At 41.0% G+C, this 20,625-nt stretch overlaps 2 protein-coding genes across 2 annotated transcripts in view; one reads left to right on the top strand and one right to left on the bottom strand.

Moving 5' to 3' along the window:
- The window catches only part of LOC308106486 (uncharacterized protein), a gene marked incomplete at its 5' end in the record, with an annotated part of 238,865 nt that overhangs the window by 181,500 nt on the left and 36,740 nt on the right, over nt 1-20,625 (top strand). The gene's annotated exons all lie outside the window — the stretch shown is intronic.
- LOC308119936 (chemokine XC receptor 1-like) lies at nt 13,858-18,836 on the bottom strand. The gene is made up of 2 exons (XM_080480232.1): nt 18,816-18,836; nt 13,858-15,808 (listed from the first exon to the last, which is right to left on the bottom strand). Exon 2 carries the CDS (start codon nt 15,799-15,801, stop codon nt 14,725-14,727), a length of 1,077 nt encoding a protein of 358 aa, XP_080336358.1. The 5' UTR covers nt 15,802-15,808; nt 18,816-18,836; the 3' UTR covers nt 13,858-14,724.

The raw sequence follows: 20,625 nt of genomic DNA on the forward strand, positions 1-20,625 counted from the left end.
ACACAAATGGCAGTGGATGGCAGAATGTAAATGAGCTGGTTATTACACAGCAACGTTCATCAAGCTGAGCTGGAAAGACTTCAATGGCCCTGATGAATATGCATGCAAATTTGTTAATTAAGTTAATTATTCTGCTGAAAATTCATCTGTCTTCCCAAGGACATTTCTGCATGATTTTAACATGTTCCTACCATTAGTCATGCACGGCGCTATCGGAAATCACTTCTGTTCACCTTTTGGAAAAGTTGCAGCCAGCAGAGAAATAAAGGGAGGGACAAATGAGTGTGAGGAGGAGGAGGAGGAGGAGGAGGAGGAGGAGGAGGAGGAGGGACGAGGCAGGTAGAGGACAACATGGCGGGGGCGTGGAGGATGGTTGGAGGTAGACGGCAGCTGGTGCAGCCCGAGGATAAAGGGAGGGGAAGCCAGAGAAGCTCAGTCTGCAGGAGAGCGGAGGAGGAGGCGCTGCCAGGTCTGGAGGTCCGGGCTCTCCTCGGGTCCAGTCCACATCCAAATGTTCTCACGTCTGCTGAACCACAACAACAAGCTGCATGTCGCCTGGCGCACAAATCACATCTGACGTGGACGTGGTCAGTGGGATCAGGCCAGTTCGATCTGGGAACGGAAAATACGTCACAAAGGTTAAAAACAACTGGACGTTCTTCTGCTTCCTGCCGCGGTATAAAGAATAAAACACTTTATCAGTCACATGTTGAAGAGACGAACAGATCCACTCAGTTAAAAACTGTATGACCAGTTTTACAAACATTTGCATTGTTTAGTATTTATGACAGAAGAAACAGTCACTGTGATATGATACGATACGATACGATACGATACGATACGTGTTTCTGTTCAAATATCACAATATCTTCATTTAGTTTTTCAGACGGAACATTTGATGCACTGATTTGTGAAATTTAATTATCTTGTTGTGTTCATTCTACACTTTGTGATAAAATACATCTGTTCTATTTATATAATGTAGAGAATAAATCTAGATTGGATTTGTCATGTGTGTTGTTTTTTTTAAATTATCATTATTATAATATTTACCTAAATCATTTCAGTCTGCAAAAACTAACTGATGAAAATGACTGAGATCAGTTTCATGCTGCACCTTTAATCCTTACTGTCGATCTTCAGGTGTGGATTTAACTTCACGTGTTTTTTGAAGTATAATTTCCTTCATCATTTCCATGCGTTGGTCCTCGGCCTGTTCACAGCAGGTTCATGGACTCACGTTGGATTAATGGTGACAACGGAGTGAGTTCAGAAGGGAAAAACTAGTTTTTTAGGTTCTGGAAACACAGAAGATGTCATTTGAAATACAGATTTTGATTAAAGCATTGATGAAACAACAGACATGGAAACTGCATTTGTTTCTATGTTACAATAAATCCAAACACACAAAGTAATTCAATGTGAGCCTATGTGTGCTTTATATTTTTCCTTCTATAAATCCTATGAACATCACTTTTAATGTTTCCGTTCTTTTTTGACTTGATTGATAGTTAATTAATTGTTATTTCTTTAATTATATAGTTTTTTTGCTTCTTTTGGGGGATTGTATATTTTGCTCCTTTTGCCTCGTCGCTGCTGCAACAATGTGAATTTCCCTGTTGTGGGATGAATAAAGTCCCGTAAAAGTAAATTCATAATTTGTTAATAACATTTGTTTATTACTTGTAATATATCACCGACCGTGGATAAATGTGTCTGAGTGAAGATAATTTAAAAATCTTCATAACTAATGAAAGCTTGAAATGAACTGTGACTAACATTTGTGTGTCTTGAAATCCAAATACTGAGGAACAGAAAAATAAACATGACATATTTATTGAATTTGTGACCATTAAGATTTAAAGGTATTTTGGTCCAGATCACACCAGATCATTCTTATTTCTGAAATGTTCAGTCAAACGTCTGAGAGGCTAAAATTCATATTTTCTGATACTTTCAATATTTTATGGATTATATGACTAAAATTGAAATATTGAATTTCATTGTATGCTAATTGTTTTGTTTTGTTTGGTTTTTTTATGGGGGAAATTAGTTCACAATTTTGGATTGTTTGTCATCAAAATAAAATGCCTTAACTCAAAAACAAAAATAAATACATTTTTAATTGCTTCCAAGTAATTTATTGCTGAAGACCGTGTTACACTTTGATGTTTAGTCACATTCATGATTGCTCTGCAGTAAAATGCTATCAAAACATTAAAACACAGAGACAAATGTACATTGATATCACGTCACAGAGAAACACCTCAGATATGTTTTGGGTGTATTTAGTCTAATTTTTCCATCTGATGTCGTCAAAGTAAAATATATGTCAGTAATTTAAATTAATTTGGAATCTCTGTGATCACACAGTACCGTGTGATCAGCGTTATAATCCTGATAATGTTCAGACGAGTTGCTGTGAATCCTACACGTGTCAGACCTTCAGTTTCATGAAGTTCAAGGCAGGTTCCCTGATTCGGGAGGCGGCGAGGCGCCGAGCCTCCCTGAGGACAGACTGAAGCGTCGTGTCGGGATGTAAGGACACGTACACACTTCAGAAACGAGCGGCTGTCGAAACAGAATAAATCTGAATCAACGATTCCTGGCAGGGAAAAAAGTGAGAAAAGCCTTTTAACAAAGACACAATGTCTCTGCTGCTTGAGGAACCAAACATTTCATCTCAGGAAACTTTTATCTGTATTAATGCCATAAACTAAAGTGGTGAGAAGTTTTTTTTTTTCATTTTAGTTTTATGTTGATTTTTCTCATTTTCTCATAACAAACACAGGATATGTAATTAAAGTTAGCGGAATAAGACCAATATGAAAAGAGAAAAGATGAAAGAAAAAAAGAAGAATAGGAAAAGAAAGAGTCATGTCCTGTTGGTCACTGCATCCTTTTGGTCCAACCTTTCTTAATGTTTTTACTCTGTATCGCTTGACCTTCCAATTGTTTGTTTCTGTCCTGAAAAATGTCCATTTTGTCCAGTTATTATCTCGCTGAGTTTCTCAGAGGATGCTTAACTTTTTCTATTAGATTTCTTGTATTCTGTCTTTCCATTGATCCCGGGTTGGAGGATCTACTTTATACCATTTCTTTGTTATTGCCTTTTTTCCACCTGAGCAATATTCCAACCAGGTACCTATTCCCTGTGTCTATATGGTTTTATGTTCAGTTTCACAAGTAAAGTACCAAACAGATGTTAGGAATGTCTTATCTTAATGTGTCAAAGTTACACGTATAGTTTTCCCAAACATCTGTATCATCAGGCATTTTCTCAAGTATGTGTACATGATCTGTATTAACGTCTCCACATTTCCACATGGCAGGTCTGCATTCAAGTATTTACTCCTGGTCTTGGGGATAATAGAAGATCTGATCCGATGTTTCCAGGAGAACTTCCTCCATGTGTACAAATTGGTGGATGTTTGCTGCATTTCCCACATATTTTGCCAAACTTTGTCCAGGATTTAAATGGTGAGATTTTGATGTAACAAATGTGAAGAAACAGACTTTAGCCTATAAAACAACACAGTTAAACTACAGTTTGTTACAGAGCACATTATTCAACAGAGGCAGAACCGTCAAGGTGTTTTACTGTGGACTAAAGTAACAGTGGCAGAGCAGATTGTTAAGAAATTGGTTTTTAATGGGAAAACTTCAGGACTTTTTTAGTCATTATGTGTGGTTGAAAGTTTTTAGAGCTGAAAGAAAATGTGAAGAAATTCAACCGGGAGATGCCAAAGTGCCAAAAGTAAACCAACGACTTCAAGGAAGCAAATGTTTAGGGTAAACCTCAGTTTAGAGCAACTAAACCAAAGAACACAAACTGAATTGTAAATATCTAAACTAAAGCAAAACCTCAGCAACTAAAAATATCAGTCATAACTCAGACATTCAGAGCCATAAATATAAGAAGAGGAACAAAAAAATATAAACTCCATAGTCCAACCATCAAAAACCCGAATAATAAAGTCAACACCCAAACCCAGTCTAAACATTAACCTAGTCAAAACCCTAACCCACCCTAAACCCTAAATCAGTCTAAACCCAAACCAAGTCCAAACCCTAAACCTACTGTCCAAACTATAAACCTACTGTCCAAACCCTAAACCTACTGTCCAAACTATAAACCTACTGTCCAAACTATAAACCTACTGTCCAAACCCTAAACCTACTGTCCAAACCCTAAACCTACTGTCCAAACTATAAACCAACTGTCCCAACCCTAAACCTACTGTCCAAACTATAAACCTACTGTCCAAACCCTAAACCTACTGTCCAAACCCTAAACCTACTGTCCAAACTATAAACCAACTGTCCCAACCCTAAACCTACTGTCCAAACTATAAACCTACTGTCCAAACCCTAAACCTACTGTCCATACTATAAACCTACTGTCCAAACCCTAAACCTACTGTCCCAACCCTAAACCTACTGTCCAAACTATAAACCAACTGTCCCAACCCTAAACCTACTGTCCAAACTATAAACCTACTGTCCAAACCCTAAACCTACTGTCCCAACCCTAAACCTACTGTCCAAACTATAAACCTACTGTCCAAACCCTAAACCTACTGTCCAAACCCTAAACCTACTGTCCAAACCCTAAACCTACTGTCCAAACTATAAACCAACTGTCCCAACCCTAAACCTACTGTCCAAACTATAAACCTACTGTCCAAACCCTAAACCTACTGTCCAAACTATAAACCTACTGTCCAAACTATAAACCTACTGTCCAAACCCTAAACCTACTGTCCAAACCCTAAACCTACTGTCCAAACTATAAACCAACTGTCCCAACCCTAAACCTACTGTCCAAACTATAAACCTACTGTCCAAACCCTAAACCTACTGTCCAAACCCTAAACCTACTGTCCAAACTATAAACCAACTGTCCCAACCCTAAACCTACTGTCCAAACTATAAACCTACTGTCCAAACCCTAAACCTACTGTCCATACTATAAACCTACTGTCCAAACCCTAAACCTACTGTCCCAACCCTAAACCTACTGTCCAAACTATAAACCAACTGTCCCAACCCTAAACCTACTGTCCAAACTATAAACCTACTGTCCAAACCCTAAAGCTACTGTCCCAACCCTAAACCTACTGTCCAAACTATAAACCTACTGTCCAAACCCTAAACCTACTGTCCAAACCCTAAACCTACTGTCCAAACCCTAAACCTACTGTCCAAACTATAAACCAACTGTCCCAACCCTAAACCTACTGTCCAAACTATAAACCTACTGTCCAAACCCTAAACCTACTGTCCAAACTATAAACCTACTGTCCATACTATAAACCTACTGTCCCAACCCTAAACCTACTGTCCATACTATAAACCTGAAGGATAAAGCCTAACCGTTTCCTCTGAACCCTAAACCTGCAGTCCAAATCCTAAATCTATAAAAACCTTAACTCTACTTTGATTCCTGAACCTGCTCTTTGAACCCGAGCCCTGCCAACACTTTCACTTCATGTCAAACCTGAACCCTGAATTCCAAACACTAACCCGTCATGCCAAACCCTAACCCTAGCCCTCTTACCCCTACACCTGCAGTCCAAACCGTAAACCTTCTGTCGAAACTCTAACCCTGCAGTCTAAATGCTCTAAACCCTCATTCTCTAAACCCTCATTCTCTAAACCCTCATTCTCTAAAACCTAGCCCTCCGTTCTACCCACTGTCATGGCTCGGTCGGTAGAGCGGTCATCTCTCAGTCGGAAGGTTGCAGGTTCAATATACATCTCTGCCTGCCTACATGACGACGTGTCCTTGGGCAAGACACTGAACCCCAAACTGCCTGTGTGAATGCAGTGTGATAGTCAGTGGTGGTCTAAGGCCGCCTTCTGTCAGTCTGCCACAGAGCAGCTGTGGCTACAAACGTAGTTTACCAACATTCATGATGGAGGGAATGAATAATACTGTAATATACAGTAATACTGTAAATTTTAACATTTAAATAATGTTAAAGCGTTTTGAGTGTCTAGAAAAGTGCTATATAAAACCAAAGCATTATTAGTATTAAACCCTAACCCTCGACTCCCAACCCTAACCCTGCAGTCTAAACCCTAACCCTCCAGTCTAAACCCTAACCCTGCAGTCTAAACTCTAACCCTGCAGTCTAAACCCTTACCCTCCAGTCTAAACCCTAACCCTGCAGTCTAAACCCTAATCATCCAGTCTAAACCCTAACCCTCCAGTCTAAACCCTAACCCTGCAGTCTAAACTCTAACCCTGCAGTCTAAACCCTTACCCTCCAGTCTAAACCCTAACTCTGCATTCTAAATCCTAACCCTCTAGTCCAAACCCTAACCCTCTAGTCCAAACCCTAACCCTCTAGTCTAAACCCTAACCCTCCAGTCTAAACCCTAACTCTGCAGTCTAAAATCTAACCCTCTAGTCTAAACCCTAACCCTGCAGTCTAAACCCTAACTCTGCAGTCTAAACCCTAACCCTCTAGTCTAAACCTTAACCCTGCCCAAGTCTATCTAGTCTATCCCAAGTCTGCTTAAGTCTATCCTCCCTTTGGTCTCTTGACCCTGTTGAGTCAGTCCTTCACCCTGACAGTCCTCTGAACACTGACAATCCTTCCTCACCTGAACTCAAATAAATAAATAAATTTACAAAACCAAACTTGAACCTGTGTCCTTTATACACACACACACACACACACACACACACACACACACACACACACACACACACACACACACACACACACACACACACACACACACACACACACACACACACACACATTGATTATACTGTGATGTGTGCAGACAAACTTACATTAGTTTTATACAAATTCTACTTTCGTATACATTTTTTATTCATGAATACATAAACACTGGAACAAATGAGTAATTTTATCTCCAAGTGAGAATAATAACTCAAAGCAGAAAAGAAAGAGAATTTGAACAAAGTTGAGGAATGAAAGTGAGCCAGATGGGAAAGATTTTGGAGGAGCATCAGGACGCACTGTTTGAATCATCTTACAGAGGGAGTCAGGCTCAGTCTGAATATCCAGATGTTTGATTTGTTAATTAAGTCTGGTTAATCCTGCATTTTTCTATCTGACAACAGCAGGTAAGACGAGGAAAATGACCCTAAAATATCGAGACTGGATGGGCCGAGACACGCAGAGACGGCTGGGTTTGTTCTTTGAGGGGTCCGTCTTCAAAAACACACCAGCAGCCAGAAAAGTTACTTGACTCAAAAAGTAATAAAACCCTACTTATAGAAAGAAATGCTTCCTGAGGGTGAATCAATTCTATATTCTGTTTGTTTAAGGTTGAAATTACTGACTTATCTATAGTTGTGCAGCACATTTTATATACAAAGCAATTCAATTTGTATTAAAGAACAAGAGAATACAATGAGAGACAAAAAGATGCATGAAACAAAATACAAGAGTGAGAAAATGCAAAGCAGTTTATGTGAGAAGAAATTAAAATTTTAACCATTAAATTAAAAAAAAGTGTGCATGGTGACATCTTCAGAACAGAATTACAGTAAGATGAGCTATTTAAAATCTAGTTTAACCTCAGAGAGTAGAGAGGTGGTGTCTACCTTAATATGTATAAATAAACCAATCGTCACTTCTTTCTGAGTGTGTATCATCTTGGTCTCTGTGTAGAAGTGAGACCTCAGAGGATTTGCTCCCGGTGGCAGTAGAAAATAAACACAATTTAAAGAAGAAATCACAATTTTCATCTGGTCCAAATTACATGCAGATATAAATGGTGCAAAACAAAACATCAAGATAATAATGTTCCCACTAAATTCATTCATCAACTCCTCAACTGCAATTACCAATCACTAAACCTGATAGAAAATACCTCAAACACATTTTATAATCTATAAAGATTAAAGTTGGACCAGGCTGAGATCTGAATCTGACTTTAAAGTGATATTAAACATTCTAAAAGTAGAGGACAACAAAAGAAAGAGTGAAACTGTGTGTGTTGTGTTAATATTATGCTGTGTTGAGTATAATATGAATAACACACTTCAGGTTGGGAAACAGAAAAGGAATACAGCTTTGATATTGGACAGACTTTGGGCTTTGTTGAGTTTCTGAGACGTTTGTACAGAATGCTATTGTGAGCAGGTTGTGTTAGCAGGTCTCTCCGGCTGATCGGAGGGTTTATGCAGGTAAATAATGTGTCCTCAGGGTCTTCACAGTCTGTTCTGGACGCTTCTGTTTCTCTTTCGCTTTCTGTTCTTCGTATTTACACACATTCAGGGACCATCAGTCAACCTGGTGCAACTTTAAAACAATGCTGATGTCCCCTCTAGTGGAGCACTGCGGAACTGCAGCCAGGTTGATGGTGACTGATGGAGACCAATCAAAAGCGCATTTTTAAAGGTGGACACTGTGTGTGTGTGTGTGTGTGTGTGTGTGTGTGTGTGTGTGTGTGTGTGTGTGTGTGTGTGTGTGTGTGTGTGTGTGTGTGTGTGTGTGTGTGTGTGTGTGTGTGTGTGTGTGTGTGTGTGTGTGTGTGTGTGTGGAGTGTTCCCTGATCAGTGGATCACATCCATTTTTTAACGGAAAAGAAACAATTCCCATGATGAATTGGATGAGGATTAGGTGCATTAGTGAAATGTCACACATGCCAATGTATGTCAGATGAGGATTAAGTCGTCTCCATTTGTTGGATAAAAACAGTTGTTTGCGGTGATGCGGCTGACACACTTAATCGATCTGCACGCGGTTCTCTGACAGTCCAGATTAACAAGCAATAAGACTTTATTAGCAAGATGCACAAAGTACACAGGATTTTTACACATTTGCAAGGCATCAATTAAATTCACATATGGTTGGGGTAATTATCGTTACAGATAACTGAAATTAAAGGGGAGATATCAGTGTGAGAGAGGAGGGAGAGTCGCCCCGGAGAAAAGAAGAGCAGGGAGTGAGCGGCGGGGCCATGGAGGGCCGCTCGTAGGAACGCACAAGAAAACAACAACAGCTGTTTGGCTCGTGGCGAAAAACACGACGAAACAACAACATCATTTGCTGAGAAAATGTTGTGGGAGAAGAGATGCTTCAGACTCGGAGATAAGAAACGGATGCCTCATTTTGTCTTTATGGGCTGTTATGTGTTTGATTCCTCCAGCTTGGGCTCTGTGGCTCCAGCGACGGGCGTCACTCAGTTGTTTCGGTGCATATCAAAGGATGAAGGAGTGGATCTTATGAGGGTCCGGCAGCCGGCAGTGAACTTGATGCTCCTCTAACAGGTTTAATGACAGAAAATCCATCTGTCCTACAAACGTCCAATATTTGAGTCACTGTCTCAGGTTGGTTACTAGTTAGAGAGGATAGAGGAAAAGAAGAAAAAAGAAAAACAAGGAAAGACGATTGAAAATGATAAAAAAAAATTTAAAAAAGAAAAGGAAAGGAAAAATGGATGAAATATCAGAAAAAGGAAAAAAGAAAAAAATTATTAAAAATGATAAAAAGGAAAAAATAAAATAAAAAATAAGAAAATGTGAAGAATGAAAAAGGAGGGCAGGACGCGACAGGTTTGTCAGTTCGGTTGTTATGAAGTTAACAGATTTTCATTTAGAGCTTCTGGAGGTGTTACAGCTTCAACAGAAACATTGCATAAGGTGGGATTAAAGTTTAAGAAAAGTAAAGGAGATGACCTTGTACAAGCTCTGCTGCGCAGTAAGCACACGCACACACACACACACACACACACACACACACACACACACACACACACACACACACACACACACACACACACACACAGTTTTTATACTGGAATTGATCCATTAAGTCAATTTTTATGTGTGTGTTGAATCAGTATTTATCATATTTCAGTCTCACAGCCTCTCTCTGTTGAGTCTGCATCAGAGTGAGTCTGTTTCTGTCTCAGAGTGAGTCAGTATCAGAGTGAGTCTGTTTCAGTCTCAGAGTGAGTCAGTATCAGAGTGAGTCTGTCACAGTGAGTCTGTATCAGTGTGAGTCTGCATCAGAGTGAGTCTGTTTCTGTCTCAGAGTGAGTCAGTATCAGAGTGAGTCTGTTTCAGTCTCAGAGTGAGTCAGTATCAGAGTGAGTCTGTCACAGTGAGTCTGTATCAGTGTGAGTCTGTGTCAGAGTGAGTCTGTTTCAGTCTCAGAGTGAGTCAGTATCAGAGTGAGTCTGTCAGTGAGTCCGTGTCAGAGTGAGTCAGTATCAGAGTGAGTCTGTCAGTGAGTCCGTGTCAGAGTGAGTCAGTGTCAGAGTGAGTCTGTTTCAGTCTCAGAGTGAGATGGTATCAGAGTGAGTCTGTGTAAGAGTGAGTCAGAGTGAAACAGTGTCAGAGTGAGTCAGTGTAAGAGTGAGTCAGAGTGAAACCGTGTCAGAGTGAAACCGTGTCAGAGTGAAACCGTGTCAGAGTGAATTAGTGTCAGAGTGAGTCTGTGTCAGAGTGAGTCAGTGCCAGAGTGAGTCAGAGTGAATCAGTGTCAGTGAGTCAGTCTCAGAGTGAGTCAGTGTCAGAGTGAGTTGATGTCAGAGTGAGTCGATGTCAGTGAATCAGTGTCAGAGTGAGTCAGTGTCAGATTAAGTCACTGTCAGAGTGAGTCTCTGTCACTATTAGTGCCTCACAGGGACAAACAGGTGCACAATAGACCACATGTCTTGAGCGTCCCGCTCCATGCGGCTGTGGTTTGAACTGTGAGAGCTGATCTGAGCTGCTGGAAAACGTGCAGCACCCTGGAGGCCGCTCTGCCCTTGGCATGCATCCTTTCATGGGAACGTGCTGGACGCCACAGCCAATCAAGCTTCAAAAGGTTCTACATGAGTGCCCAGTCCGGACCCCTGCTGAGCCACCACGACCTCTCACCATTAAAACCTCTCCTCTCACCACCACAACCTCTCCTCTCACCACCACAACCTCTCCTCTCACCACCATGGCCTCTCTTCTCACCACCACGACCTCTCACCACCACGACCTCTCACCACCATGACCTCTCCTCTCACCACCACAATCTCTCCTCTCACCACCACAACCTCTCTTCTCACCACCACAACCTCTCACCACCACAACCTCTCCTCTCATCACCACAACCTCTCTTCTCACCACCACAACCTCTCTTCTCACCACCACGACCTCTCCTCTCCCCATCACAACCTCTCCTCTCCCCATCACAACCTCTCCTCTCACCACCACGACCTCTCCTCTCATCACCACCACGACCTCTCCTCTCACCACCACGACTTCTCACCACCACGACCTCTCCTCTCACCACCACGACCTCTCCTCTCACCACCACAACCTCTCCTCTCACTACCACGACCTCTCCTCTCACCACCACGACCTCTCCTCTCACCACCACAACCTCTCCTCTCACCACCACGACCTCTCCTCTCACTACCACGACCTCTCCTCTCACTACCACGACCTCTCCTCTCACCACCACGACCTCTCCTCTCACCACCACAACCTCTCCTCTCACCACCACGACCTCTCCTCTCACTACCACGACCTCTCCTCTCACTACCACGACCTCTCCTCTCACCACCACGACCTCTCCTCTCACCACCACAACCTCTCCTCTCACCACCACAACCTCTCCTCTCACCACCACGACCTCTCCTCTCATCACCACGACCTCTCCTCTCACCACCACGACCTCTCCTCTTACCACCACAGCCTCTCACAACCACAGCAATTGGATATTGGATTGACCGGTTAGCGGCAACCGCCTGCCCCCAGCAGCTCCCCTCAAAGTGCAAGCCCTGTGTGGCTGCCTACTGATGGGTCAATTCGGTAAAGACATTTCTCCAAGGGAGATGAATACAGTATAACTAAATATAACAAATCCTCGGAAACTCATATCTTTTTTTATTAAAAGAATATATATTTCCTTATTGTTTTAATTCATTTTAGCACTGCCTCACATATTTCATCATGATGATGTAAAGTTACTGTTCCCTCAGTCATCACTTAACACTTAGCACACTGATTATAACCTGAATTATTTATAGGATGGTTGTAGGGTTTATAATAGTATGTATTTTTGTATATAACAGACTTTGTGCTACTTTTCTTAATCAAACGTGCAGTATAAATAAAATTTGATTTGAATGGTTGATACAAGTTTAAATTTATAGAGGAAAAACAAGATTCATAACAGTGCAACAATTTAATGGTTAAATAATTATTCTATTCTATTCTATTCTATTCTATTCTATTCTATTCTATTCTATTCTATTCTCATCACACCTCAGTGATTACAAACAGTAGAGCAGGTTTCCACTCTACCCAGTGATGCAGTGTCCAGAATGGAGCATCATTAGGAACCTCTGTGCCCTGCCGGCTTTATGTTGGACACACATGACCTGAACCAACACATTTCATGAGGATCGTGTCATGATTCTTGTGAAAAGTACAGTTACACAACACTGCCACCATCAGGTGGAATGGGAACAATGCAGTCACATAATGGAAAACCTGATTACAAAATACAAAATATTATTTCTTCACTGTTGACAAGAAAACTAAACTCTGAACTTTATGGAGACAGATATGTGTATGAATGTAGTGCCCACATATCTCATCCTTTTTATAAGATATAAAGTTGCTTCATCTAATTCTATCTCATCAAGATATCGTCTCATCATGTCTTGTCTTAATATATTAAAACAAGACAACTTTATTTAGTACAATTCACTATTATTATAATAATTATAATAATAATAATAATAATAATAATAATAATAATAATAATAATAATAATATTATTATTATAATACTAATAATAATAATAATAACAATAATAATAATAATAATTATTATTATTATTATTATTATTGTTATTATTATTATAAAAATAATAAATGTAAATGGATTGCACTTATACAGTGCTTTTTCCCAAAGCACTTTACACTGTTAATTACATTCACCCATTCACACACACCAATGGGGCACTTGCTATGAGCCGTCTCTAGCTTTGTGGGGGCCCGAAGCGAGATGCTGTTTGGGGGCCCTAAGTTTGTCAAACTATAATGGGGAGAGTCCTAATCCTCTAGATTTAAGTCTGATGATTACACATTTTCAAATTAAATGGCTCATTTTGAGCAACTCAGGCAAGTTAAACTGAAAAAACCTATAATACAAGGAAAACTAAAATCTCAAATAAATAAAACAGATCCTGAGTGTTTTTAAGGAATGTTTACTTTAACTCATAAAATTAAACCAACATCTAATTTAAAGTGCAACAATGAAAACCAACCAACACTAAAAACAGTGTCCCACTTATCAACATCACACTTAATATATTTAGAATATATTTAGGAATAACGTGTAGCTGTCAATCGTTCCTGTCATACCTGTCACCAGTGTTTCGGATAAACTGGCGTCCCTGTTAACTGGTAACCGACTTATTTTAGTCGTTGCTGCCCTTAACTGCAGATGTTAAAGTAAGACTTACTTCAAAACCTCTCTCTCTCTCTCTCTCTCTCTCTCTCTCTCTCTCTCTCTCTCTCTCTCTCTCTCTCTCTCTCTCTCTCTCTCTCTCTCTCTCTCTATATATATATATATATGGTGAATCAGGACCATGACTCATTCCACCCACTGGGATTATTTTGGAGTTGCTCAAGGACACTTCTCATAAAGATCATCTGGTTTCAGAATATGTGCCATCTTCAGTGAGGTACGTGTTGTCGTAATCCTGCTTGTATTTGTGAATTACCAAAAAATTAGACAGCTAAAAACTCAGTCAAGTGTTTCACACCAAGAAAGTCTAATTCGAATTGTTAGCACAGGAAACCCAACAAGGACGAGTCCCCATGCTGTCAAGTGCTTTCAAGTTTAGTTAAAAATAACTGGAGTCCACGCAGTTTGAGTCAAAAGGAAAAATCAATTTATTTATAAAATCTTAATTGATACAAATAAAGAAAGCATGTCAGCACTGTCAGTGGTGAGAGTGTAAAATCAAAGTAGATTAACCCAAACTACAACATTTGTCAACCTCGATGTCCACCAAAAATGTTCACAGTATGAAGGTGTGCAGGGTGTGAAGGAGGACGAGGGTGACGGGGTCGAACCGAGGTTGTGGAGGACAGAATTATGCCGTGTCCAATGCGAGCCAAAACAATCTTTTTTCCACACGTCACTATGAACACGACTCAAAGCGATGTTTCTATGCCAGGCCTTTAGGTGATGCTGTAATTGCTACAGAACTGCACTATAAACGGAGAATAAACGTGGAGAATACTTCTGCTCATCCTCGTGTTTGAGAAATCCAACATCCAACATCTGGCCTTGTTAAACAGAGCATCAGCAGCTCAACCTGGAGCATGTAGTCCGCCATTGTTGTTGTTAAGTGATGTGGCGGAGAGGGTCGCGGGGTTATAGGTTGACAGGTGCGGCGATGACACCATAATTTTACGCAAATTTGCATCTTTGCCGGCGTTTTAGAATTTTTTTAAGTTTTTAAATTTCCCCCCCTCTGGAACCCAATTTTTTAAAAAAAAGCGCTGTGTGGCTAATCAGCCCAAAACGATGCGGTTACCTAAAACGGTGTTGTCGTGTGGACAGGCCCTTAGTTTTCTATTAAAACCCTCTGAATCCGTCGCCTCTGAGAAAGGTCAACAGTCAACAGTGTCTGATTCTCCAGATGATCACGGTGAAGCGTTCAAACATACAAAAGACTAGTGAGCAAGTCCTCACCTGCTCCGGGTGACGGAAACACACATTTGATGTTTCAGCTACAGGGAGAACTCGTCACCGCTCGTCACCGACGTGATGGTGAGACGACTCGGTCGGCTGCGGATGCTGTTGTTGCCGTTGTCGCTCCAGGTGCTAAGAAGTTTCTTCAGATGATTTTTGAACTTGATCCCCACAAAAACGTAAAAGATGGGGTTGAGGCAGCAGTGCGAGTAGGCAAAAAGTCGAGCCACGTACAAGGCGTAGTCCAGCCTCTTGCTCTGCTCGCAGTCCTCGGCACGATATTCTGAATCGGCTGCCGTTGAGGGCCTGTAGTCGTACGACTGCAGATTGATGACGATATTGTAGGGTACCCAGCCCACGAAGAAAACCACCATCAGCATGAAGATCAGTTTGACAGTTTTGGTTCTTCTCCTCTGAGCGGTGGGACGCAGCAGCCGGTACATGATTTGGGAATAGCAGAAAATGAAGACGACTGCACTCACCAGGAACAGAACGTTCTGCTGGTAGATTGCCCACAAGGTCCAATAAGAGTCTACGTATCCACAAATATCTGAATTCACTGTGGCGAACATGAACACTGGACTAGAAACCAGAACGCTCAACAGCCAAATGAGCACGGACGCTACGACGCTGTAAAAACCTGTGGTGGTCACGATGTCGGACAGAGGTCTCACGACGGCTACGTAGCGGTGAATGGTCATCAGGATGAGGAGGATACCGCTGCTGTAGAAGCCAAGGTAGAAGATGAAGCTCACTATTTTGCAAGCAGGCGCTCCTAAGGTCCAGCGGTGCATGTGATTGTAGGCCCAGAAGGGCAGACCGGTGGTGAAGAGGAGGTCCGACAGAGCCAGGTTCAGGATGAAGTTGTTGGTGAGAGACCTGAGGTTCTCGTACTTGACCAGAATCACCAGAATCAGGATGTTACCGACCAGGCTGAGGACAACCACCATGGAGAAAAACACCGGCGTGAAGATGGCGCCAACCTGCCTCACGCTGGTTTTGTTGCAGACTTCGTCCTCGTAATCGGAATTGGAATCGTAATCGTAAGTGGTCTCGTAATCGTAACTGGACGTGGTGGTAAACATGGTGATGGCCGGGGTTTCACTTGGTTCCATTTCAGTTCTAAAAGAAGAAATAGTTTGTTTAATACAGGATAATTGTTTCATACTGGTGTGTTGATGAGCACTGTGTGTGTGAACCAGTGTGTGAACTAGTGTGTAAACTAGTGTGTGTGAACCAGTGTGTGAACCAGTGTGTGAACTAGTGTGTGAACTAGTGTGTGAACTAGTGTGTGTGAACCCGTGTGTGAACCAGTGTGTGAACTAGTGTGTGAACTAGTGTGTGAACTAGTGTGTGAACTAGTGTGTGTGAACCAGTGTGTGAACTAGTGTGTGAACCAGTGTGTGAACCCGTGTGTGAACCAGTGTGTGAGCCACTGTGTAAACTATTGTGTGAACTAGTGTGTGAACTAGTGTGTGAACTCGTGTGTGAACCAGTGTGTGAACCAGTCTGTGAACCAGTGTGTGAAATAGTGTGTGAACCAGTGTGTGTGAACTAGTGTGTGTGAACCAGTGTGTGAACCAGTGTGTGAACCAGTGTGTAAACTATTGTGTGAACTAGTGTGTGAACTCGTGTGTGAACTAGTGTGTGTGAACCAGTGTGTGAAATAGTGTGTGAACCAGTGTGTGTGAACTAGTGTGTGTGAACCAGTGTGTGAACCAGTGTGTGAACCAGTGTGTGTGAACTAGTGTGTGTGAACCAGTGTGTGAAATAGTGTGTGAAATAGTGTGTGAACCAGTGTGTGTGAACTAGTGTGTGTGAACCAGTGTGTGAAATAGTGTGTGAACCAGTGTGTGTGAACCAGTGTGTGTGAACTAGTGTGTGTGAACCAGTGTGTGAACCAGTGTGTAAACTATTGTGTGAACTAGTGTGTGAACTAGTGTGTGTGAACCAGTGTGTGAAATAGTGTGTGAACCAGTGTGTGAACCAGTCTGTGAACCAGTGTGTAAACTATTGTGTGAACCAGTGTGTGAACTAGTGTGTGTGAACCGGTGTGTGAAATAGTGTGTGAACCAGTGTGTGTGAACTAGTGTGTGTGAACCAGTGTGTGAAATAGTGTGTGAACCAGTGTGTGTGAACCAGTGTGTGTGAACTAGTGTGTGTGAACCAGTGTGTGAACCAGTGTGTAAACTATTGTGTGAACTCGTGTGTGAACTAGTGTGTGTGAACCAGTGTGTGAAATAGTGTGTGAACCAGTGTGTGTGAACTAGTGTGTGTGAACCAGTGTGTGAACCAGTGTGTGAACCAGTCTGTGAACCAGTGTGTAAACTATTGTGTGAACCAGTGTGTGAACTAGTGTGTGTGAACCGGTGTGTGTACCAGTGTGTGAACCAGTCTGTGAACTAGTGTGTGAACTAGTGTGTGTGAACCTGTGTGTGTACCAGTGTGTGTGAACCAGTGTGTGAACCCGTGTGTGAACCAGTGTGTGAGCCACTGTGTAAACTATTGTGTGAACCAGTGTGTGAACTCTTGCGTGTACCAGTGTGTGTGAACCAGTGTGTGAACCTGTGTGTGAACCAGTGTGTGAGCCACTGTGTAAACTATTGTGTGAACCAGTGTGTGAACTCTTGTGTGAACCAGTGTGTGTGAACCAGTGTGTGAACCAGTGTGTGTGAACCAGTGTGTGTGAACTAGTGTGTGAACTAGTGTGTGAACTAGTGTGTGTGAACCAATGTGTGAACCAGTGTTCCACCTTTTACCCCAGAAGGTTTCAATCAGGAACTGTATTTCTCATGATTCACTGAGTCCCAGTCATCTCCAGGTGTGAAAGTGTTTGTTGTCTCTATATTCATGTCTTGTGACGGACTGATGACCTGTTCAGAACTTCACCCAGCCAATCAGGAGCCAGGATGTTCTACCTTTCCCGTGTCAAGCAGTGCTGATCTGATCCAGCTAACAGTGTGAACAGTGTGAACAGTGTGAAGAGTGTGAACAGTGTGAACAGTGTGAGCAGTCCAACACAGACACACGTCACACACACCTACAGGACATGACCTCACACAGGCTTCCACGCTGTAGAAGGAATAATGGACACATTTTATTTATCTTGTCTTGATGCTGCTGACTAAGTGACTCTAGCTCCACCCGACTAAACGACCAAGATCGCTGCTGATGCCCATGTCTATCTTATTTTTGTGTTATATTACTGTTTTGCCGCTTTTAATGTGTTTTTACTGAGTTTCCACTGTGTTCCGACTGTTTTTACTGTTTACACTCTTGCAACTGCAGCACAACAAATCACCCTCCAAGGAACCAAATAATAAAGCTGAACTTGATTGTTTTAATTCTCACAGCAGATTTAAAATGACTCAAATGTTCCATTTAAAGTAAAGAAAGTTTCAATATTTAAGCCACTAAAATGTGAGTCTCCTCGCGCTCTGCTTCCTGCCTTTCACTTCAGCTGACAAATGTTGAGTTTCCAAAGCCTCCAGATGGTAAGAAAACCAGGATCAAATCCAAAAACAGAAAAATCTTAGAGCAAAATAGAGTTTCACTCATTTAATATGACTGACAACCTGCTGCTTCACCTGGAGATTTGAGATGAGTATAGAAACCGCTGAAGAGTTATGATGAAGAGCTAAAACTGATTTAACCACCAGAAACAGCTTTAAAACAGTAAAACTTATACAAACATTTAAAAAAATAGAAATAAAATAAATATTAAATGGCTAAAACAGCACAAAATGAAAACAATAATGGCAACACATTTTTTTAAATAAAAAAGGAAGACTAAAGGGGAAAAATAAAAACTGCTGAGTTGTCTCAAGATTTTGAACATTTAAGGTTTTAATTGATTTTAATTTAATTAAAAAGTGAGCAACATTCAAAAGTGTAGTTATGCTGATTTCAGGTTTAATTTAAAGCTCATCCTGGCACAGTTTCAACAATATAAAATCGAGATGTCCAAACTGTGGCCAGCACAAATAGAACATTTCTAAATATCAGTAATATACTTCGTCTACAGTGAAGAAGCTCCCCATTAAAACCTCTGTGGAACATTTTCCAAACAATGACGTACTCTAAATGTCAATAGCAAAGCAGATGAATTTAATCCAGAAACACACTGTACCTGCAGAAAGGTGGCACGCACATCAGTGAAAGGGGATGGAGGTGTGACTGGAATTTAGTCTTAAGTAAGAACCACAAAAGGTGAACAGAAAGAGAACTGTGTTTCAGATCAGCCTCGTGATGCTGGTGGGCTGCACTCCGGCAGGAACAGACTATTCTATAGACCAACCACCACAGAACACACTGAGGAACTTAGAACGTTTGATAGCTGCACATTAGAAAGTAACACACATTGTTTATACTCCAGCAGTGGAATGTTTCCCTGTCCAATATCACTACTCAACTATCGACCACACAATTACTTTATTTTTATTATCAAGTCTCTCTCTCTCTCTCTCTCTCTCTCTCTCTCTCTCTCTCTCTCTCTCTCTCTCTCTCTCTCGCACTTCAAAGGGGACTCAAGTTTATTTACTATATTTACTAAAAAAAAAAAATTAGAAAATCGACCCTTTGAATATATTAGAGCAGTATTGTTCTTACTAAAAACTTCAATACATGTAAATGTTCACATATACATCTGTAAATATGGAAAAACAATAAAACAGCAGGAGTCATCAGCCAGAAATCACAGACCCATTTGTCTTCAGCCATACTGAGTCTGTCAGTCAGCCCTTCTGACCTACCACAATAAAACCAAATACATTGACAGTTTTTAAAGAAAACTTGCCAATTATGAGTTCATCAGCCCTCAAACCCTGAAATTCCTTGTGCCGCAGGGTGAACTTTTGCTTTGCTTCAGCATGTCTGATACGAGCCACAACAACTTCTGTTGGTGTACATGTCCAAACAGCATCAACGTGCAAGATATGAAGAATACAACCCATATCACTTCATACTGCGTGGTAATCCTCTGACTATACCTTCCATCGCCCTGACACAGAAAGCTGTCACTCACCTAATTATGTGTTGATTCACATTTCTTGAATTGTTAATATTTCTTGTTAAGTAGGTTCAAATGAACTCCAGACCATTGAACACACGCTGGGCGTGACTCCAGCTTCCACTAATACCTGGTTTCTTACAGTTTTTTTCAGTCGCTAACAAGCGTTTGTCCAAACAGTTGTCACATTTTCAAAACTCTAAATACAATTAGCACAGCATCGGTCTTCTGTGGCCATACCATTCACACATTTCATGTCGTTTTCACACAATATGCAGTCAGTGAACACATTTCCATAATGCTTACATTTTCTTAACAGACAAGCTATACCTCCCAACAAAACTATGGATTGTTTTTGTAGTATTTGCGAATGTTAACACACAACATCCCACAATAGCAAAAACAAAATTCCAAACCTTAAATACAGTAGAAAAATCTCTGCTTCTGCAATGATGAGTTCAAAAATAATATATCTCAGTTGAATAATTTACACACAGCTGATTTATGTTGGGTAAATTGGGCCAACCACAGCTGATTCCATTCTGGCTTAGACTCAGTGGCAGGTGTTATTTGTTCTATTACATTCACACTACAATAAAAGGAGGACTGGCCGAACCCTGAAGATCACAGAGATTAGCTACAGTAATTTTGTGCTTTTTTTTTTTTTTTTTAGTTCTCTCTTTTTTTATTTGGGCTTTTTGCAGTTGTTTCTTTTGGTCAGAATGCTCTTATTTGTTTCATGGATATTTTGTTCACTGTAACCAATACTGTAACTTTTTCTGTTCTATCATACTGTAAACAGTATTTCTACTGTACCTCCTGAAGTAAAAAGTAAAGGAAAAACACGATTTGCTTCTTACTGGAATGCTTTGAAATGTGAACATTATATGTGGACATACAGTTCCCAACCAAGAAATTTAGTGTAAAAACG

This window comes from Lipophrys pholis (genome assembly GCF_963383615.2).
Source record: "Lipophrys pholis genome assembly, chromosome: 1".
Classification (NCBI taxonomy): Eukaryota; Metazoa; Chordata; class Actinopteri; order Blenniiformes; family Blenniidae; genus Lipophrys; species Lipophrys pholis.

Bases quoted from the DNA above. Each gene is read 5' to 3' on its own strand.
- LOC308119936 (XM_080480232.1), bottom strand. From the start codon at position 15,801: ATGGAACCAAGTGAAACCCCGGCCATCACCATGTTTACCACCACGTCC.